General features: G+C 56.3%; 5 protein-coding genes across 5 annotated transcripts; 3 read left to right on the forward strand and 2 right to left on the reverse strand.

Moving 5' to 3' along the window:
• Window positions 1-1,134: 1,134 nt before the first annotated feature.
• On the forward strand, window positions 1,135-3,724 carry B0T15DRAFT_311762 (glycoside hydrolase family 55 protein). Its single transcript, XM_062863937.1, has one exon. The coding sequence runs from the start codon at window positions 1,298-1,300 to the stop codon at window positions 3,629-3,631; it is 2,334 nt and encodes a 777-aa protein (XP_062718432.1). The 5' UTR covers window positions 1,135-1,297; the 3' UTR covers window positions 3,632-3,724.
• Window positions 3,725-4,563: 839 nt separating this feature from the next.
• B0T15DRAFT_577713 (inositol phospholipid synthesis and fat-storage-inducing TM-domain-containing protein) lies at window positions 4,564-7,569 on the forward strand. Its single transcript, XM_062871070.1, has 4 exons — window positions 4,564-5,863; window positions 5,920-5,960; window positions 6,222-6,429; window positions 6,500-7,569. Exons 1-4 carry the CDS (start codon window positions 4,814-4,816, stop codon window positions 7,466-7,468), a joined length of 2,268 nt encoding a protein of 755 aa, XP_062718433.1. The 5' UTR covers window positions 4,564-4,813; the 3' UTR covers window positions 7,469-7,569.
• Window positions 7,570-8,290: 721 nt separating this feature from the next.
• On the reverse strand, window positions 8,291-10,818 carry B0T15DRAFT_562606 (uncharacterized protein; the record flags this gene model as incomplete). Its single annotated transcript, XM_062870585.1, has 3 exons — window positions 8,291-8,683; window positions 8,920-10,383; window positions 10,462-10,818. 3 exons carry the CDS (start codon window positions 10,816-10,818, stop codon window positions 8,291-8,293), a joined length of 2,214 nt encoding a protein of 737 aa, XP_062718434.1.
• An 8,294-nt stretch (window positions 10,819-19,112) lies between these two features.
• Window positions 19,113-19,662, forward strand: B0T15DRAFT_363346 (Cupredoxin; the record flags this gene model as incomplete). The annotated part of the gene is made up of 2 exons (XM_062864160.1): window positions 19,113-19,248; window positions 19,307-19,662. Coding segments are annotated over 2 exons (492 nt in total), but the record flags the coding sequence as incomplete, so codon positions are not given.
• A 117-nt stretch (window positions 19,663-19,779) lies between these two features.
• B0T15DRAFT_505653 (uncharacterized protein) lies at window positions 19,780-20,533 on the reverse strand (the record flags this gene model as incomplete). The annotated part of the gene is made up of 3 exons (XM_062867534.1): window positions 19,780-20,108; window positions 20,292-20,414; window positions 20,485-20,533. The coding sequence occupies 3 exons, from the start codon at window positions 20,531-20,533 to the stop codon at window positions 19,780-19,782; spliced, it is 501 nt and encodes a 166-aa protein (XP_062718436.1).
• Between the last annotated feature and the right edge of the window lie 1,329 nt (window positions 20,534-21,862).

The raw sequence follows: 21,862 nt of genomic DNA on the forward strand, positions 1-21,862 counted from the left end.
ATAACCGGCTTCGGCCTGTTTATCGTTCTTGCCACAGATGGCTCTTCACACAAGCGGCGGCACTACGGCTCAGGTGGCTCAAGTCCAGATGTCGCATGAACGAGACCCCTCGCTTTAATCGTTCATCTGATGGCCAGATCTGGGTCCACTGACCACTTATCCACCTTTCGTTTGACCTCCAGTTGCACAGGCCCGGTTGGTTGGTTGCGTGTTCCCCATCTCTCCCTGTTTGAACTTTCAGGTGCTGCCAGCCAATTGCACGGCTCACAACCTTGTCCTCTCGGCTGTCCCCGAGTGAGACTGAGGACCCATCATCGCACATCGTGAGCTGTTGCAGCCGCGAGGAGCACAACCAGGGATGTTTTCCCAGATCCCCAGGAATCCGCCGAATCTCTCTGCCTAGCCCCTGGTTGCTATTCTACTCTGCGTGCTGGCATGTGGCAGGCGCAGATGCAAAGCAGCACTTCCAGGGCAATGCCTGCCATGGCCGAGATGTCACCGCAGGTGGCCTGCCATGTCGATCACTTGGGCGGCTACTCGAATTACACTACACTAGGGGGCTTTGGGACCTTTGGGTACCAAGCCCAGGTTCAATGGATCGTGAGGAAACACGGAAGGCATGGTTGGACGTGTGATCCACCCCTGGCAATGGATGTAATATGTATAAAGTGATCCCATCCGCTGCGCACTCCTGCAGTACGGCTGCTTGCTTCCCTTTACGCCTACCTGGCATTCCCTCTTCTTCAACAGCTCATCCCAGCTGTTTGTCGTTCATTGTTGCCCTCTGCTGGCCAGGGCTTTTTGGTTAGCATTGAGAGGTAAGTGTAATGCGGTGTTCCTTTTCTTTATGATCTGCCTCCCCTTCTGAAGGTGCATGTGCCGAGTTTTGGCCTGTGCCTTTGGCAACCCACCGACTTCCTCCTTTCTGTTGTTTTGCCAAATTTGGCCGGCATTGTTTCTTATTGTTTAAACGTTATGCCCATTATCATTCTTCAGCCCAACCTCCTTTGACCATATGGTCTCGGGTTGAACACCACATGCCTATTGTATGACTATTTTCTGTCACTTACACAATGACACACTTCACGGCAACCTGTTATCATGTATAACTTGCACAGGAACAAGTTTCATGTTTACATTGCACTTTCTTTCATGATTTTCCCTTCACGGTCAGACCTAACATCGCTTTGCAAGTCACTTTGGGAAGCCAAGTTAACTCGAGGCAGTTTAGACACACCTTCTTGTCAACACACCACAACTACGATCGACATCTGGGATTAGCTGGCTCTACACCACGATGCTTCCATCAATAACCACAATATTCCTCGCGGCCTTGGGCCTGGGATCTCAAGCTCTGGCAGCTCCATCGCCCCGTCAAGCGTCGGGCTGGTGGGCGTCAAGCATCCAACGGCAAGGGGCGGCGGCCTTCAACGATGACAAGAGCTACAAGGTGTTCCGCAACGTCAAGGACTACGGAGCTAAGGGTGATGGCTCGAGCGATGACACTGCGGCCATCAACGCCGCCATCGCAGACGGCAACCGGTGCGGCCAGGGTTGCAGCTCTCAAACGACGACCCCAGCGCTCGTCTACTTTCCGCCTGGCACCTACGTTGTCAGCACACCCATCATTCCCTTCTATTACACGCAGCTGGTCGGTGATGCCGCCTCTCTTCCGACTCTGAAGGCATCCGCCAACTTCGCGGGCATGGCTGTTATCGATGCCGACCCCTACAACAGCGACGGCAGCAACTGGTACACGAACCAGAACAACTTCTTCCGCCAGATCCGCAACTTCGTTATCGACTTGACTGCGATGCCCGTCGAAGTCGGAGCTGGTATTCACTGGCAGGTTGCGCAAGCCACCAGCCTCCAGAACATTGTCTTCAACATGCGCACGGATGGCGGCGAGAGCAACAGACAGCAGGGCATCTTCATGGACAACGGCTCGGGCGGCTTCATGAGTGATCTCACCTTCAATGGCGGCAACTACGGCGCCTTCCTGGGCAGCCAGCAGTTCACGACGCGCAACCTGACCTTCAACAACTGCAAGACGGCCATCTTCATGAACTGGAACTGGGAGTGGACTTTCCACGGTGTCAAGATCAACAACTGCGGCGTCGGCATCGACATGGCCAACGGCGGGTCCACGGGCCAGACTGTTGGGTCTGTGCTGGTGCTCGACAGCGAGTTCACCAACACCCCGATCGGCATCAAGACGGCCTACGACCCCACCTCGCCCCAGACCAACGGCACGCTGATTCTTGAGAACGTGGACATGACGGGCACGCAGCAGGCTATCTTCAGCGATGCCACAAACGGCGTGCTTCTTCCGGGCAACCAGAAGGTCAACTTCTTCGCCCAGGGCCGGGCCTACGGCGGCACCGCTGGCACTTCCGGCAAGGCTATTCAGGGACCTCAGGATAAGGTGCAGAAGCCCGCTGCGCTCCTTGACTCGACGGGCAAGATTGTCGCGCGCAGCAAGCCCCAGTACGAGAACGTGCCCGCGAGCAACTTCCTCAGCGTCAAGGCCAACGGGGCCAAGGGCGACGGTGTGACGGACGATACGGCTGCGATCCAGGCTATCTTCGACAAGGCCACCCCCGACCAGATCGTCTACTTCGATCATGGCGCGTACATCATCACCCAGACCGTCAAGGTGCCCAAGAATACCAAGATCACGGGCGAGATCTGGCCGCTCATTCTTGCCGGCGGCGACAGCTTCTTCAAGGACCAGGCCAACCCCAAGCCTGTCTTCCAGGTTGGCCAGCCCGGCGACAAGGGCGAGGTCGAGATGTCGGATCTCATCTTTGGCACTGCCGGCCCCCAGCCGGGCGCCATCCTGATGGAGTGGAACGTTGCCGGCTCTAGCCCGGGCGCTGCGGCGCTCTGGGACGTGCACACCCGTATCGGTGGCTACGCTGGCACGCAGCTCGAGCTCGAGCAGTGCGCCAAGAACCCGGACGTCACCAACCCCGTCAACCCGAACTGCTTTGGCGCCTTTATGATGCTGCACGTCCCCGCTGGCGGCAGTGTCTACCTCGAGAACACGTGGTACTGGGTTGCGGACCACTCTCTCGAGCCGTCCGCCAAGGATGGACAGATCGACGTCTTCAGCGGCCGCGGCGTGCTCATCGAGGGCGAGGGCCCCGTCTGGGGCTGGGGCACCGCCTCGGAGCACTCGGTCCTCTACAACTACCAGTTCAACAACGCCTCCAACGTCTTCCTCGGCCACATCCAGACCGAGACCCCTTACTACCAGGGCAACCCGGACGCGACGTCGCCGTTCAAGGTCAACTCGGCATTCGCCGACCCGGACTTCGCCGCGTCGTGCGCCAACGACTCGACGGGCCAGTGCAAGCGCAGCTGGGGCGTGCGGGCCATCAACTCCAAGGACATCTTCATCTACGGCGCCGGGCTGTACTCGTTCTTCGACAACTACAGCCAGGACTGCCTCAAGACGGAGTCGTGCCAGCAGAACATGGTCTCGCTCGAGAGCAGCCAGGTGCACTTCTTCGGCCTGAGCACCAAGGCCAGCGTCAACATGCTGACCGTCGACGGCCAGAGCGCCGCGCTGGACAAGGACAACCGGAACAACTTCTGCGCGACCCTCGCGTTCTTCCAGTCGGCGTAGGGCGCTCGACCTGGAGGATGTGGTGGGCCGGGCCAAGGGGGGAAGACGTGACAGTTGCCGCCTGAGAGGGGTGAGGAAATGATGAGGGATGGATACCCAAGAAGGACGATTAGAAAGCCTTTCTGGGTACGGACGGGGGTTTGAGGGTTCTCATTTGTCTTTTGGCTAGCCATTTATTATACCCTTCTATACATTGGCCCGAGAGGCATTTTTCGTGCAGGCTTTGGTCATTGATCCAGCTCGTGATCTTCCTGTGTGTGAGGAGGTACATAACGTATGGATCACAGGCAGGAAAAAGCAATGAGTGCACGAGTGCACAGTGACTGGGTTACTGACTGACTTGTTACGGACTGACTGCATTACTGTGGGCTGCGCAGTGAAGATAAGTAAGGGTACAAGTACATAAATCTCAAGTGGGTTACGGAAGGAGAACAAGTAACAGGACCTCATCAGCATCCTATCGGATAGGACCTATCCCGCTATGGTAGCACGGAGTAGGTAGTTATCTCCCGATCCGAATCTCTTGGCATCCATATTGGGTTGTGAACTTGTGGCTGAGCCCAAGGCTCACAGTGACCGGTGATCCATCAATGGTATTACTATTGTGCAGTGACGGCGTTTCTTACCCAGGTCTAGGTGCCGGATACTTATACTTATGCTGCCGCCGCCCTGCCCTTCTGGACCATTTCTTTAGCTCGTAGATTCCTGGGCTGCTTGACTTCATGCAAACTTCCAAGCCCATATGGTTTATCCCTACCGCCAACTTGTACGAGACATGCGGTTTAAAGCCTTCGAAAAGTCGAAAAGAAGCCAAAATGCGGGTGTGGACCCCCGGCATCAGCCGTCACCGCGTCAGCGGGCCCCGGTGGATTTACCGGCCGCCAAGCGGCATAGTGGAGCCGATCCTCCCAGACAATCCGACAACGTCATAGCTTTTCTTGCCAAGGCTCTCATGACAGCTTCCATCTATTTCAAGAGACAATCTTTGCGATTTACAAAGCCAGACCACTTACCACGCGCCGACGACAATTCATCATCCATCTCATCTTCCTCGGCTCCAAGCGCCCCTGTTCAACCATCTCAACCCCATGCAATTGACCGTACCCACGACTCGCACTCCAACTTGACGAACCACGACGACACCGTCAGCCCGTCCCAGCGCAACAAGCAACACAAAGCACAATGGACGGCACCAGCACAAACGAACAAGCCCACTCCACCACGCGGCGCTACAAATCCCCCTCGGAACTCTCCCGCGCAGCCTCCCCGCCAACCACCCGAAAGACGGCGCACATAACCGCAACCTCGACAACGCACACCGCCTACGCGTCTCCCCCGCCCGCGCCCACCACCACACACAACAACCGACGACGACAGCGCAACTCCCCGCACCTGCCCACCCCGACCGAGCTCGCCCTCCTGTCGCTCTACCCGGCCATCCTGGCCTTCGGCACGCTCTACGCGGCGCTCTCCCCGGAGACGCGCGGCGCGCCGTATTCCGAGGGCGGCCACGTGCACTTCGCGCAGGACCCGGGCCTGGCGCCGTCGTACTTTGCGCGCAAGGACAACTGGCTGAATGTGCTGTTCGTGAAGCGGGGCTGGGCGTGGATCACGGGCGCGTTCCTCGTCTTTGTGGGGACACATCCCGCTTTTAGAATCAGAGTCAGAGGAGGAGAAGGAGGGGATGGAGGGTGGAATATGAAACGGGTCGGCGGGGCGCTGATGCGATGGGGGATGGTTACTGCGTGGTGGGTGTTTGTGACGCAGTGGTTCTTTGGTCCGCCGATCATTGACCGCGGTTTTCGCTGGACCGGGGGGAAATGTGAGGTTGTCGAGACGCAGGTCACCAAGGGGGAGGGCAGTGTCGGGGATATATTTACTGCTGCTGCGTGCAGGAGTGCCGGGGGTAGCTGGAGAGGGGGCCATGATATCAGCGGGCACGTATTTTTGCTAGTGCTGGGGAGCTATTTCCTGGTGCAGGAAGTGGGATGGGTCGCTGCTAGGTGGGCGCGGTATCTTGGCGAGGAGCGGTCTGTGGTCATGCATGATGGCGCGGTCAAAGGGGCACAGATTGAGATGGAGAGGAGGGACAGGCAGGAGGAGGACGACGTGCGGGAGCTGACGGTCCTGGAGGCACTGGGCCACGGAGGCACGCTGGTGGCGGCGGTGGTTGTGCTGTGCGGATGGATGCTGCTTATGACGGCGATCTACTTCCACACATGGTTCGAGAAAGTGAGTAACATCTGGCTGTCCCTGTGAATTCCGTTCCAGTTTGCTAACGTTGATAGCTCACGGGGCTCCTGGTTGCCTCCGCCGGACTCTACTTCACGTACATTCTCCCGCGCTGGGTTCCGGCGTTGCGGGGTTTCGTCGGACTTCCCGGAATTTAAGGGTCCGTACCAGACTGGAGACAGCGAATGTGTACTAGCGACGAATAAAGCATGTCAATATCCCAGGGCTATGGATCCGTGTTTCCATACTTTCCGGAGCACTGTTTTTGTCAGGTACTGTACCCTGAAGGAGGGTCTGACTATTCCTTGGCAGGGGTTGCGGAGCGGGCCGCACGGACCACTCTATGACCTCATCGAAGCTATTCGCAGGTCTGCCTCTTTCCTCCTGCAACATCAGACCACACGCAGTTCGACACCATGATAGCGCCGACCGACGGCATGGCGCCGGTCAGGGTCCCCGCCAACCTCCCCGAGCTCGTCAGGACAGCGTTCAACCGCGCGCGCGTCAACGGCGACGTGCATTTCTTCGAGACCCAAGTCACGTTGGTCAATGTCAACTCGGTGCCGGTGCGCTCTAATAACCCCCGCGGCGGCGCCCCTAATACGGAAGAACCCAACACTAATCACAGGCTTATAGTTTCAACTCCGTTTCTCCCCGGCGCTTGCCAACAAACCCAAAGAAGCCCACCCCCCTCCGGCGCCCTCCCACCCCTCAGTAAAGCCCTTCTTCGACCCCTTCGACAACCCGGCCGAGGCGATGCTGATCGCCCCGCTCCCGCCGGCCCACAACCTCGTCCTGAACAAGTTCGCCATCATCCCCGAGCACTTCATCCTCGCCACGCAGGCGTTCCAGGAGCAGACCGACCTGCTCGACAAAGCCGACCTCGACGCGGCATACGCTTGCATCGAGGCGTACCACCAGTACCACACCCATTCTCCAGATGGGGAACCAGAACAAGAGAAGGGGGAGGGGACGGGGAAGAAGAAGAAGAAGAAGAGGGACGGCGAGTTATTCGTGTTCTACAACTCCGGCCCGGCCTCGGGATCAAGCCAGCCCCATCGCCACCTGCAACTGCTGCCCATGTCGCGCATGCGGGAGGGCCTGAGCGAGGACGAGAACGACGCGTGGGAGGTGCTGGCCGAGTCGTTGCTACGCCGGGAAGAGGTCCGGCAGCGCGTGCCGTTTCAGACCTTCGTGGAGCGCATCGTGCCTGGGGCGGGGACGGATCTGAGTGCGGTGTATCGAAGGCTGTATCGGAGGGCCGTGAAGGCAGTTTTGGGTCCCGATGCTGCTTCTGAGGATGACGATGTGGATGGGACGGGGGCGAAGATAGACTATAACCTCGCAATGACCCGGGATGCGATGGTGATTGCGCCGCGGGTGGCGGAGGGGGAGTTGATTACTATTAGTGGTGTGGGGGAGGATAAGGGACGGCGCAAAGACGTGGGGAAGATCGCGCTGAATGGGACAGTGTTGGCCGGCACGGCGCTGGTGAAGCACCAGGCCGAGTGGGATGCGTTGCGCGTGGAGCCGGAGCAGTTGCTGCAGCTGCTCGGGAGGATCGGGGTGCCGACGGTGCATGCGCCAGAGCCTCAGGGTATGTGAACAGAGGCGAATCATGGATATAGATAGCAGGTTCATGTTCTTGGATAAATAAACGGAGCTTTGGTAATTTCGGTTTTACTGGAGTCATCAAGGCAAGCAGCGATCGCGAGAAAGACGTTATTTTGAGTGACCGACTTTCTTAAGCCGAGTCTGTGGCTTGGGGCCCAGGAGGAACAAGAAATGCCTAGAAAAGAAAAGAAAAAGAGGAGCGGCTTCCCGGAATCGAACATGTGGCCCTTCAGCTAACAGGCAAGATTGGGTACGTGGATAGTGTTGGACGATGTCGACCACTATGCCACGAAAGAGTTTCGTGACGTTGTGTGTGGGGATGCCAGGGGGTGCTGGAAGGAGACCGCACCAAGCGGCCTTATATACCCCTATCTTATCTTCACTAGGTATCAGCCTGGAGACGTTGTCCTGTGTATGAAGCGCTGGTGGTTTCCCAGCACCTTGTTCCTCTAGCAAAGCCGGAACAGCCAGCTTCGTCCTGGGGGGTTGTATAAAAAATACGGATCACAGTTGATGATAGCAGTTGAGTGACACTGCAACGGCCGATGGACGTCTATTAGATCTGCTAATTTCAGAATCTGTTGAGTAGAACACACACACACAGCTCCCATCCTCGCCGCCCTAGATGAACGCCCCGTCCACCATGGTATAACCATTACCTCCTCCTACCCTGCTGGACCACCGCCCAACTACCTACCTAACTTACCCACAATTTCACATACCCTGCCCCATACCCGGCCGGTGTGGTAATGTATCTTGTACCCCTGAGCGACAAAACTCCCCAATCCCCACTCCCCAAGACTACTACTACTACTACCAACCAACCGCCCGCTCGTCATCCCCGTTATGTTCACCGCCACCGTCACCACCACCATCATGACTCTCATCATCCCCCTCACCATCACCATCCTCCTCGTCATCATCATCATCATCAAAGAAAAACCACCCCTCGCGCAGACTCTTCCCCCTCGCGGCCTGCTCGCGCACCAGCTCGTCCCAGCGCTTGCGGCAGGTCGAGTTGCCGAAGTGGTAGGTCCCGCCGTGGGTCACGATGTATTCTGCGACTTTCTTCCAGGGGACTTTGGCGGATGATGATGGGATTGGGGAGGAGGAGGAGGCGCCGTGTGGGGGGGAGGAGAGGGAGGGGGAGGGGGTGAGCATGTTGTTAGGGGCGAGGGTGCGGACTGCTTTTTCTAGGAGGCGTAGCTTTTCGGTTTGTTAGTTGTTTTTTTGTACGTATTTTTTTTGAAAGGGGATTATTAGGGTAAGGTGGGTAAGGTTCATGAGGGACTGGAGGAAGGTGGGTTGGAGGAAGGTGGGTTTGGGTTTGGGGGTTGGGGGTTGGGGGTTGGGGGAATGAATGAATGACTGCCAGAATGATGAACCATAAAAGCAAAGCAAAGAAAAAGAGAAAAAAAAAGAAAAGCAAAGGTAAAACTCACATCCTTCTCAGACCACTCGGGCTTCCTAACCCTCGCCTCCCGACTCTTGGTCAGCGTGCGATACCTCCCCCTCAGCGTCGACTCGGCCTCGGTAAAGCCGCCCATCCGCCGGATCTCCTTGTATGTCAGGCCCAGCTGCTTCTGACGCACGAGGAAGTCGTCCTTGGATATGCGGTCCGCCAGGTCGACGACGACGCTGCTCTTGCTTCCCAATGATCCCAGCGCTGCGGCTGCTGCTGCCGAGGGAGATGAGTGGTGCTGCTGCTGCTGCTGCTGAGCCTGCTGCTCGGGCTTGGGCTTGGGCCGGAGCCGCGTCAGCCTTCTGGCCGGGGGCGACCACGACGGCGGCGGCGGCGGCGGATCACTGGTGGACGTGGTGGATTTGCGGCGTCTCGAAGAACAAGAAGAAGAAGAAGATGGGAGGATGGTCGGATTCAGCCGCTGGCAGCCCGTCGTCGACGTCAATGTCATGTCTGGCAGCCGCTTGCGCGACTTTCTCATACTACTAGTAGTAGTTGGTACTTGTACAAGTCCAGCTCCTCCTGGTCTCGTGCTACTACTACTCGTACTCGTAGCAAGTTGCGAGGGCACAAAGGGTTCGTGATGATGATGATGATGATGATGGACTGAGAATGCGTGGGCGTCAAGTTCAGCCGACCCGGGCATCGGCATCATGAAGCTCGTGCGGAGGCCCTCACACGACGCGGCCGGGGACGGCGTCTGCCGCAGGCGCAGCAGCTTGGGCGAGACCGTCTTGCCTTCTTCGCACGCAGCAGCAGCAGCGGCGGCGGCGGCGGCGGCGGCTGTCCCTGATGATGCTATTGATGATGGCTCCGCCGCCACCGCCCAGTTGCTGCCGCTGGCAAGCATTACTACTCCGCCGCGGTCGTACTCGGGCGGGTAGCCAGTGGTCTCGTCGCTCAACACCATGGCTTCGACCCCCTCGAGCATGCCCGAGGAGGAATATTCGAGTTGATGGGGGTTGGCGTTGCTGGTCGGCTGCTGCTGCTGGCACTGCTCCCTTTCGGCGGCGGGCATCGCAGAAGAAGCGAGGGGGTGCAGCAGGTCGGGGAGTTGTTCCTCGCCCCCGGGCCGGAAGACGGTTTGCGGCAGCACGCTGGCGGCGTGGACATCCAACGTGTAGTGCCCGCCGCCGTGGTACTCAAACGCGGCAGGGTTGGTGTTGTTGCTGCCCGGGTGCTGCTGCCAGATCGGGTGGTGGTCCCCCCCGCCGTCGTGGAGATGGCTCAGAAGATGATGGGGCGGCGGCGCAAACGAAGGAGGAGCCGGGGGTGCCAGGCCCGGTGGCGGGACCAGCTGCCAGTAGGTGGTGGACGGATCCAGGAGCTCGGAGCCCGTTGGCACCACGTTTGCAGCACCCGGGTAGGGCGAGACATTTTGATTGACGTAGGATGAGCCAGAGGCGCGATTGCCCGCCGTCAGTGCCGTGTGTTCATCTGTGGTCTTTCCAAAGCATTAGCATCAATCACTCGATTTTAGCTTTTTCTTTTCTTCTTTGTCTTGGGCTCCGAGACAACATACCGAGAGCGGCACGCTATCAGGCGTGTTCTCGGGGTAGTACCCGGTACCGTACATCGGGACGCCATGTTCATGTTCAAGTTGTTGTGGTCCGTCTTGCTTGGCCACCATCCCGGGCTGCTGGGACCACCCGCTGTTCAGAGACATCGGCCTGTTATTGTTGTTGTTGCTGCTGTTGTTGAAAGACATGTCGTGGGGCGCCGGCGGCTGGTGGCCGAGGAAGTGTGCTATGTTGATCTGATTCAGGTGGAAGCACCACGGCGCGAGGGCTGCTGCAGCTGCGGGCGAGCTGGCGAAGACATTGTCGCGGGAAAAGACGGCCGCCGTGTCAGTCTGGGGCTTTGCCAGGTTGATAAACATTCTGAGCCCCTCGCCGACTGCCGCGGGGCTGCCCAATGCGATGATGTGCTTCTTCTGAATCTGGCCTCTGCTTGGCCGCGCCTTCTTTTCCACCGCTCGCCTTCTCTGCTGCTCTCTCCTCACCGCTGCTTTGACGGACCGTATCTTTGCTTGCTGGAGAGAGTGCGGCGGACCTGTTAGGGGCCCCCCCGCACTCGATGCCCGGAGGATTCGGATTTCGGACTGACTGACTACTGCCAGATGCCTGATACGGTGGAGGGTTCGTCGGGCTGCCACCGTTGAGCGGTCAGAGCGGCCGGCTTCTGGTTCGTCTGCAGGTGTGTGTAGGTTCCCGCGGATGGGGAACGCCTGGAGAGAGGGGGAAAACTCGCGCAGGCCTGCACTGCTTGGGCACCAGTGCTGGCTCGGGGATTTCTGAGCAGATGAGATGAAAACCAGTGTCCTGAAACTTGGGGCGTCCCCGCGACGTCCTCGTACGCATACACACAGATGTGTTGTTGCTTCCTCAGTTCGGATGGGGTTAACAGCTATACTGTCGTACTGGTAGTAGAGACTACCGTCGATTGAATTTGCTGGGTCTCCGGAAGTGCTAGGGAAACAGAAGGGCACAGAAAAGGTGGATGACAAAAAACAAGAAGACGAGGCCGACTGAATAGATATGAAAGCCGGCTTCCCTTCCTCGAGAACGCCTGGGACCGATCTCACTTCTACTAAGTCGGGCCGCATGGGGTAGCCACACGGGCCGCCAGCCACGGGACTCGACGGCTTTGAGCCATTGTTGTCCGCTCCTCACATCTTGTCGTCCTCCCTCATCAAGCTCATCCATCACATTCAGCTTTGGGTCATTTCTCACGGAGGGGGGTAAATTGGCCAGGGGCCCATTTCGAGGAGTGGTACGGGAGCCTTGCTGAAAATGGACAACAGACTGCCGAATCCGGAAGTCCCCCCCGGTGCACGCCTCCCGGGGGCGGAACTCGACCCGGTTCCTGGGACCATCGCCTCCACCGGTGATGGTTGCACGCCCCGGCAGTCGTCGGGCCGGTTGAGCACGCTCTCTCTCTCTCTCTCTCTCTCTCTCTCTCTCTCTCTCTCTCTTTCTTTCTTACAAGTTACACCCCTCCCCCCCCCCCCCACAATGTATTTTGATTTTTCCTGGCTCAGCTCAGCCAGCCGGCACCGGCCCGAGCATACGATCTCAAATCTCATCTTTTCTGTATCGCAGTGCTTCGGGGCTTTACGAAGTGCCGGGGGGCTTGTTTTTAGGGGGGGAGGGGGGGCGGAAAGGGACGGGAGCATCTCGCTTTTCGCCCGCATGGCATGTACATGTACATGTACATGTACTTGTACATCCAATAGTAGATCCCGAGGGGCGGCGGCGATGCCTGAGCAAAGAAGAGACTTAGATTCTTAGACCCGCCGCTGATGACGGCTGATGGGGAGAAGCTGTCGCGGCTAGCCACGCAGAGCGGCAGAGGGTCAGCAACTGTCTCGGCAATGACCAGCAAGTCATCCCACGTGGATGGGCCAATCGCCTGGTAAATTGTAATCCCCAGGGGCCAGCCACGAGAGAAGTAGACCCCTGATGCCCTGAACTCCATTGGCATACTACATAAAACACCCGGCATGATCGCCGTGACCGCGTGCCTTGCAAACGGCCCAAATGCCGGGCTTTCCTCCCCACACAGTACCCTCCTGGAGTAGTACGACGGGTCACACCCACCCACCCCAAAATCCGAAAAGCCGCAAGTGCCGTGCCCGCCAACGCCGGCCGATTCGCCTATCTGGAATCCTGGATTTTGGGCGTCGATCCCCCAAGCACGCCTCAGGGTTACGCTGCATGAGGTGGGTAGAAGAAGAAGCAAGCGGATTGATGATGGGGCGGCTGGCCCAGCCCAGCACCCTGGTCCTGCCAGCAAGTGCCAACCCCGATCGGGATCTGATTGGAGATTGGAAAGCCCCGGCCTTTCTGGGGGCGATGAACTTTCCTGCAGAACGACATCGGAGGCAGATCCCGGGGGCACTTGGCGTAAAGCCATCTGGGAAGAACTGGACGTGCAAGAACTGGGCATGCATGCAATGTTCGACCTGTCAGTCTAACTTTCCTCTTCCTAGTAGTATGTTGGCATACAGTTGCATAGGTATTTATGTACGGCGTATGCGGGCAAAAACGCCACAGCCACAAGAGTCAAGACAACTCAGAGACGTAACAATCGATCGAATGCTCAGGCTGGCTTTTGCAAACAACGGAGGAATCACATTTTCCCTCTTCCTCCATCGCCGAGCATAAAAACTGAATTCTCGGCAAATCCCCCCGACTCCCGCCCGGCCTTCTCTCCACCCCCATTTCCCTTCTGGGACTTTCCCGCATATATCGCCCACGGAGGAAACCGGGGGGAAACCGATTCCCTGGTGCAGGACAGAGAGAGCAAACCCACGTCAAGTAATCAACTTCCAATGGCAAGCGATACTTGGCACTTAAAGCCGGCAGCTTTTAGGACACATGTGCCTGTCCGTGGGCCCCCGGACCCCCCCGTCCTGCGCCGGGACGATCAGCCGAACGAACGAACGATCGCATGAGCTGCGCAGTGCTGCGTTGTTGTTGCGTTGAGTTGTGTTGAGTTGTGTTGCGCATTTACCACACTCCGTCATCGCTGGCCCTCGATGCCTGATGCTCTCATGCTTGGTAGGTTGTTTTCTTTTTTTTCTCTTTTTTGACTAAAAGCCTCCTGGCGTGTTGTGTTGTGTGTTCTCCCCCTTGTTCCCGACCGGATGGCAATCACACCTTCCTCTCAATGTATGTCACTTTGGCCTTGGCTTTGGGATCGATCGATCGATCGAAAACCCGCCAAGCCATGCGGGAGAGAGAAAGAAGCCGGCGTTCTTCTGGGAAGTTGTACGACCAAGTGACTACCTTACAAGTAGTACTACCAGATACCTTTCGTCCATCCTTGTGAAGATGACGGCGGCAGGGGGCAAGGGGAGGAGGGTTCAACCTGTTCGCACACAAGCCGACCGGCCCCCTTTGCGTTTGGGCATGTATGTGCCCATGGGATGGGAATCTGCCATTTTGGGCCCCAACTACTAGCCTACTGCGTTTGTCGCGCCATCTGGGACGTATCTGCGACTCGCCTCCCAACCCGGCTGGTGCGGGTGGCGTGTGGGTATGCGAACCTGGTTTGGTGGAAGAACGGGCAAGGGGCCTGCTCTAGTCATTTTGCGAGACACAACAGCCGTTTGCATCGACGGAACTCTGGAAAGCGTTCATCTAGTAACTCTGGGTGTAGATCGGTGCGCTGAGATGATGTATTGTACCGGAACTCCCGATTCGTCGGTCCGTCCGTTTGGGCGTTGGGAATCTGCTGGTTCAGCAGTGGCGTCTTTGTTGTCGTTGACCTCATTGCTCGTTACGTCTAGCCACCTGGTGCCGACGGCGAGGCCGCTGGTCAGGACGTAAGGTTATCGTCCCATAACCGATATCACCTTATGCTAAACTGACCCCGGACAGTTCGAGGAACAAGGGATCCAGCAAGCGAAAATCAAATGGAAGAAAACGAAAAGAATGACAGAGAGAGATCGAAAAGAAAGAAGGAAAAGGGAGGGGAATCGGGGACCAAAATGGTTTTCGTTTCATCTCCTGAGAATCTCAGTCCTACTGGTCTTGACCGTTGGTGTGCGGTTTTCGTTTGACCATAGGTTGCCCCCTCGAGCGGCCCGTACCAATCTCTGTCGAGGCTTTCTTTGAAACTCGGATGTGAAGCGCTTCTTAGGGTAGCGTTGTTGACTGAACAGCGGAACAGCACGTAGCCAGTTGATGTCGTCAGGATACACCGGATCTCAGATGAAAGAGCAGTTTGTGTCCGGCCTAGATTGGGCCGCAATTGAACTGTCTCTGTCGTTTTCATAGTCATTTGACTACGTGATTAGTGCAAGCGCTTGTACAGCTCGAGCGTCTGGCTAGCTGGGACGGTCATGTGCCGCTCATGCGGGTCGCAAAAGTAGGTAGGTACTTAGCTGGCCCGGCGTCTATGGAGAAAAGGCAAGTATGACAATTGAAGGCTAGTAATGTGAACTATATGTCAAAAAACGCGATTCGTTTGATACAGTCCGGCCACAAAGGGGTTCATAAATGCTTCTCTACCTAACTAGAAAAGGACACCCTTATGTCTGTGGTGCCAGCCTGAGATAAGCTAGAGGGCGAGCTCGGTCCGAGAGCCTGATGGCGTGGAACACTCCCTCGTCACTGCGATACCAGCGAGCATTCAGTCGATGAATCCGCCGCTAAGGAAATAGCGTCTATCTATATATCAAGGCTCATCAGTACGTACATGTATACACACTCATATATAGACATCACGAGGTACACAAACAAAAGGGGGCGTCGATATACCAACGTACTCTATATGCCCGTCGCTTCTTCAGACCTCAGCAAGCCAGTATCAAGTCGAGGACTCCCCCCGTCATGAGGGATCTCAGGTCTATGCTGCGAGCCAAAGTCATACGGCGGAAGTCAAGCAACACCCTTCCGTCCACGAAACCCTCTAGCGACAACATCAAATCGCGCACCAGCAATTCCCGACCTAGGACAGCGACGCACAGCTCTTCAATATGCTCGTGTCCAGCAAGAAGGCAGTCGATCATGTCCTCGTTATCTAGGGTCAGCCGGCAGCCAGGCCCAACACCGGACCAAGGCTCCTAGTAATCTGCAGCATTGCCGTTGTGTTCGTGGTGACTTTGCTAGTGGAACAAAACTTCTGTTTCCTGAACTCAGACTCCCCCCTTTCCCCAACGGCAAGGCCACAAATCCAAGATCAGGCCTACTCTCTGCGCGGATCAGCTGAAAGGTCCTGCAAGGCCGACGCAGTTCTCAGCCGAGCAGAACAGTCAGTCGCTTCCTCCCTCATCCGCTCTGGAAGCTCCCGGTATATGTCCACCGTTGTCCCCTCCACAGCCGAGGCGTGCATCTCCTCCGCCACACATCGAAGCCGACAGCCATATACCGCCTTCATGTGCTTGGCGTACTTCAGCGCCCTCGGCTCCGCATCGCTGTCTCTCAGTCTCAGATCGCTGAAGACGCCCTTTTGGGCACCATCGATTACTCGCTATAGGTGCCCGCCACCTTTCAACGCTACACCACCTGGACCGGGTCCTTGCCCGCCTCCAAGCCCTGCCGCGGGGACCGCTACGTCGTCGACCATGCCCACCTCGCGGCATTGGGTGTGCCCAAGGGCACGGCCCCTCTGCCATGCAGCGGGTAGGGAGAGGACTGTGTCCCGCCACGGGGCCACCCCCTGACCCTTCCAAATGCCCCCTACGCCTCCAACGGCACGACTTCCCGTCCATGGGAAACACCCAATCGACTACCTCCTAGCCATCCCGGGAAGCCCGAACCCCCTGACGTCGACGCCGTTTCTTGTCGACGCAACCCTTCTTTCCAGGTTCTTCCAGCACGTCTTTGCCCTGCCCGACGTCCCGCGGCAAGGCAGAAACCCGCTTGGCCGAGGCCAAGCTCGGATCATAACCTTGTGCAAGGCTTGAACCCGCAAGAGTCCGTGGACAGACGTTTGAGAGCAACTGAAAACAACCTTCGCGCGTTCCGCAGACTGGCGTATATCTACCATCTCCTCGAACTGCACTTGATCGACGCGTAAAGCGCTACTCGCGCGCGCACCTAGATGAGAGTTCGTCCTACATCCTTGCCGAGGCAGACGCGGGAGAAAGAGAGAGAGACGTCCTGCACGGCGAGGCTGATCGCTCCTTGGGGGGGGCGGGGGGCGGGGGGCGGGAGAGGGACTGCACCAGCTGCAGCTTTGTCGGCGGGACGACTCCTGACGGTACCGGCCCTTTCTAGCGCCGAGTCTTAACGCATGAATCTGTTATACATGCGTCTCAGCGAGAAGAGCGATACAAGGTACGCCTTGCCACTCTGAGCGAGCGCATCAATGCCGTTTGGTCCACTGCAGTAATAGCGGCTTTTATACCGACTGATGAGGCATTATGTCCTCCGTAAAGGCCCCGGGGTCACCAGTCCTGCTTCGACGACCAGTCTCTCGTGCTGCGGCAATCGCGTCTCCTCGACCCGCACGACGACACCCCCGCGGCCGAACCATACATAACAATAAACGATGCCAGCAACTTCTTGAGACGCTAGGCTTGGGAGACGCAGCCCACGATGGTTCAGAGTCCCCCAGGGCTATGGCTTAGCAAGGCGTACAGCGCTTTGGATAAGTGACTGCCGGGTACCTGGACACATGTGGGCTTAAGCCTGAAATCTATGGCATCTTATATGAAGCCCACTTCGACGGAATGCAAGAATAAATCGGTAATCAATGAAGCCTTGGTGACGTAAGCAGCAGGCAATATAGACGTACATATTGAATGTAGACGTCAGCAACCATGATCTGAAGAACATGACTCGCCTGTTGTTGGCGGGCAGAGTTGACCTCCCAAAAGGCTTTACCATAACTCGGTGGACAAGGGGCGTCTATAGTGCCGATGTGTTGTTTTCCCCTCGAGGCTTAAGACGTACTGCCGCTACCAATCCGACCGTATATATGGGAAGACGTATCAACCCACCGCCACACGACTATATCGTACGTCTATCACTGCAATCCCTGCTCGAGGTCTTTGTTTAGAGTTACCTCAGGTTGTTGCATAGGACCTTGCTCCACCACCAGCTTCCCGAAATGGCACCACAGCAAGGGCTGCAACCAATCAAGGAAAACTCGGTGTTGCGACCCACATCCCCCTTCGACAAACCCAACTCCCAACTTCCCATGTGCGAGTCTGGGACGCTGTACGGGGTACCTCGCTGCCGGAGGAGGTAGAAGATGAGTACAATGAGGGCATACACCGGAAGGAGAGCAGAGGACTTCACGCAAAATCTTGCTTTTCGCACAACTGCTTTTGATGACTCAGCAGGCACGGGCCAGCGCCTCGACCGAAGTTTTGCCGGCCGAGAACCCGTTCGCGTTCCCAGAGTGGGGCCGGCTCCGTTACGAATGCAAACGGTATCGGCGACGGAGGCCGGAAGGCGTCGCCCGCTCTACTTGGTTCACACCCACTGAGTCCCCTCAGCACGCGCCCCGCGCATTCGTGATGGAGGTGCATTTTCTGGCGCCAGGATCGCGTCCCCGAACCGGGGACGCGAACCAACTACGCCCAACCCTCGAGCCTCGGTATGCTGGCCTTGCTGGCCTATCTCGCTCTTGCTATCGTGGCCTCCCTTCCCCCCTCCCCCCCTTCCTAAACCCCAGAACTCCCTTCTTTCCTCACCTTCTCGTCGTTGTTCCTACTCCTAATGTACTTCTCAATTCACCGTGACGGTACAACGACAGTCGCGCTTCTCCGGGGCGGACCCGGCCAGAGTTAAAGCGCTCCTCTAAGCTTACATAGTCAGTGCCATCGAGGAGAAGGGTAATAAGAAGCCCTTTATTGCTCCAGATACGAAGGCGGAGCACAATAGGATTTAGGAAGCCTGGACTAAGTATATCTTCTCCCCTTCTTCCTAGGCTTCCTTTGCCAAAACCTGATCTCGATATAAAGCCTAGGACAATGTGCTGATCTATTACTAATTTCAATTATCTCTTAAAGTTTCTGTAAGCTTACTAGAGAGAAAGAAGGTGCAATGAACAGGTATGGTGCTCCCCGGATATATATGGCTCATGATCGAGCTAACTTAGTGAAGCCGCGGTGGTTTCGACTCCCGCCGCTTCTGGCTCGACTTCGCCCGGGATCCATCCACCCCAAACGTTCAGGCACTAGTGCAGACGTTTCTACACCAATATGTGGAAAGCTCCTACAAGGAACGTGTCGTGCTAGGGCCTGAGGAGCGCGCCATGGTCCGTACGGTCACTTTGAGCCATCGTTCAATACCAGACCACTGAAGAACATGACCGCCCTGTGCGTATCTATATATAGTTCAGCCCGCACACTGTTATAAGCCATCCCAGATCGCTGTCCTTATTTATCGCCCCACTCAAGCCGCCCGCTCCCAGAAGGTGCCATTGACGCACGGTCCAACCGAGAGTTGGAGGATACAGCTCTCAGTTGGCCCGTGCATACCCGTGGGATTTATTGTAGGCCACATGACTATCCCCAGGTCTGAGCTGGATAGGGCGTGCTCTTCCTCAACGACTGGACCCATAAGACTGCGGACTCACTGTTCTATCCTGCCCAGCTGAATGGACCACCGACTCAGGACAACGGCCTGATCAACGGCACGAACATCTACGTTGACGGCGACATAACAGCGGTCTCTCGTTTCAATGTGTCATTTACCGTGGGGACGTCGTAATTACCGCGTGCGCCTCATCAATGCTGAGATAGATATTTTCTTCATGTTCTCCATCGATAACCACACCATGGAAGCCATTGCGAACGACTTGGTTCCCATTCAGCCGTTCAACACGAGCATCGTCAGCATTGGCATTGGTTCGTACAACAGGCTGCTCCGTCAATAGCCACTTGTTCACTAACTAGAGCTCTGTAGGCCAAAGGTATGATGTTATCATCCATGCAGACCAGTCCGACACTGCAGACAACTTCTGGATCCGCGCCGTCCCCCAGACCTCCTGCTCTTCCACCAACTCCATGGAGCATGTCATCCTCGGCATCGTCTACTACGGCACAAGCCCGTCTACACCCGACACCACGGGCTACAACAAGACCGACAGCTGCGACGACATCTCCAGCACCGATCTGGTCCCCTACGTGTCCAAGACGGTGGATTCGGCAGCTATCTGGGCCGAGGAGGAGCCTGTGACGATCGGCGCGGCGCCGACCAACTCCAACCTCCTGTGGTGGTCCGTGAACGGCGCCACCCTGGACATGTCGTGGTTGAACCCAAATCGATGTGCTGCGGGAAATTGAGTAGCGACGGGTGCGCCGTGAAACCGCAGTCCACCGGCGGCTTCTCCTCACCACGCCCGGACGCTTGGTACCGGCTCTGAGGTCCGTCGTACGTCAGTGGCACGGCGTGCAGCCCCCCCCTCCTCCACAGCAAAAGGTCGCCACGCCGATCTTGGTTGCGCCGGTAGCGTTGAGCGATGGCTGCTGGTCTGCGCGCAGGCCGCGCAGAAAGGCCTGTACGTGCGGGTGTGCGACCGCCTGGCGGGTATGGTATAGGGAGCTGTGGTAGGCTGGGAGGAGGGATAGCGTCGTGAGGGTCCGGCTGACCTTGGCGAGCAGGCTAGGCGCGGGCTTCTTCTCGAGCTCGTCGAGCACCGATTCGAAGACTGCGTGACCTCTGGTGGGTGGTGGAAGGGGCGGCTGGTTAACGAGGGGTTTGGACTCTGGTGTCACGTCATCGTGTGCGATGGCGATTCCACGTGCGGTGGTAGGCCGGCCAGGCTAGTGTGAGTTATATTGCACGCTATGTCGTGCTTCCATATATATAGCGCGGTTTTATATGTTCGTGTTGCTGGAGGACACGTGGAAAGGAGACAAGCTATAGGCGGGGTTAATACAGTACCTACCGTTCAGAAATTCGGGTATGTATATGGTGCACGGCACCTGTCGCGCGTAGGCGTCGGCGAGAGCGCGCGTATTGTGGAGCTGCCACCCGAAGGCATCGGGAAGGTACTGAGCGGCGCCGTGCCCTAGCGGCCGGTGCGTGACATAGGTTAGAAGCTATAGACCACTCCTCGATGCCCGCCGGCGACGCATCACTATAGTGCGTGCCCTCGAAGCAGTCGCTGTATACCCCGAGAGCTTGCATCGTAAGCTTGAGGTAACAAAGATAGGATATAGTAGATAGTAAAACTATCAAGCCAGACAAGTAAGTTGAAGGTTTTAATTACTATTTACGTCGAACCTTACAGTAATGTACAAATGGCGGTAGGAGGATTCTATCCCATAGAAGCCTCGCCCAAGAAACAACTCGGTTACGAAACTAGAACCGCCGATGGCACTTATAGCCGCTATCTCTTTCTCTCTATCTTAGCCTCAACCCGTAGCTGAACTATAAGCTTGGCGATCATATTCAGGGTATCTCCGTACGGCCCCTTAAGGATGTCAGGTCCGAATCTGCTTATAATCTTATCCGTATACTATCTTTTATTCTCGTTATAGATTGTTCGGTATATTTTATCCCCTTTATGATCCGCCAAGTAGACTAGGACCACTTTGCGAAAGAACGACTAGACGCTCGATTTGCTAATATCCTACTAGGTTCCGGACTTGACTAGCTAAGGTATTTTAGACGGTATAATCTATAACAAGTATCGACCTTTAGTTAATGAATTCTTCTGGTTTAGATCTTAGTTAAATAATAGGAAAGGTAACTATACCTTTGTCTTGTCCGTCTTAAGCGATATCTAACCCCTATAGTATTTGCTCTATATATCTGCCTATTCTTGCTTTTCTATAGCCTTCTATTTTTTAGCCCGCTATCGACTATTCTACTTCTAGCGTGTCGTTTTCTTCTCGTGTTCTTGTTCCGCTTTTACTTTTTCTTGCTCTTTCTACTTAGCACTTTGTTTTACTCTTTGCTATTCTTCTCTCTAGTCCTCCGCTTTTCGCTGCGCTTGACTCCTATTGGCTTCGGCCTTTTTACCTCTTCTAGCCTACTTTACCCTCCTCTTTTTATACTATTCCTATTATGCTCCTCCCTCTACTTTCTATTTCTTTTCTTTCTTCTATTGGTTCGACCCCCCCTGTCGTTCGTCGATCCGTGTCACGAGGGCCGTCGTTCAAGGCCAGGGTCAAGCCTCTGGTGGTAAACTGACTGCATTGCAAGAATATTGAACTTGCTGGAGGAAAGGAATCCTCGAAGACTGCAAGGTGCGAAGAAGTCTAAATACAGGATGTAGAGCATGTGCCCAGATGTGGAAGGTGGGGCACCAACCAGGTTGACCAATCAATGGCCTGTGCCATGGTACGGTGGGTTCCACCGTCACAGCGTCCTAGAATCATGTCCTTCTTAGGCCCTATTTTAACAATGTCAAATACTACTTTGGTGGTTTTTCCTTCTACTATGATCTTAAGTGGTTCCGTTTCCTATTATACCTATTAAGTATCGAATGGTCCTTTAATAATATACTATTTC

The sequence above is a fragment of the Chaetomium strumarium genome (assembly GCF_033439665.1).
Source record: "Chaetomium strumarium strain CBS 333.67 chromosome Unknown B0T15scaffold_7, whole genome shotgun sequence".
Taxonomy (NCBI): Eukaryota; Fungi; Ascomycota; class Sordariomycetes; order Sordariales; family Chaetomiaceae; genus Chaetomium; species Chaetomium strumarium.

Bases quoted from the DNA above. Each gene is read 5' to 3' on its own strand.
- B0T15DRAFT_577713 (XM_062871070.1), top strand. From the start codon at position 4,814: ATGGACGGCACCAGCACAAACGAACAAGCCCACTCCACCACGCGGCGC. The intron at 5,864-5,919 runs GTGAGTAACATC...TAACGTTGATAG, and splicing joins TCCACACATGGTTCGAGAAA to CTCACGGGGCTCCTGGTTGC. The intron at 5,961-6,221 runs GTACATTCTCCC...ACCTCATCGAAG, and splicing joins TCCGCCGGACTCTACTTCAC to CTATTCGCAGGTCTGCCTCT.
- B0T15DRAFT_311762 (XM_062863937.1), top strand. From the start codon at position 1,298: ATGCTTCCATCAATAACCACAATATTCCTCGCGGCCTTGGGCCTGGGA.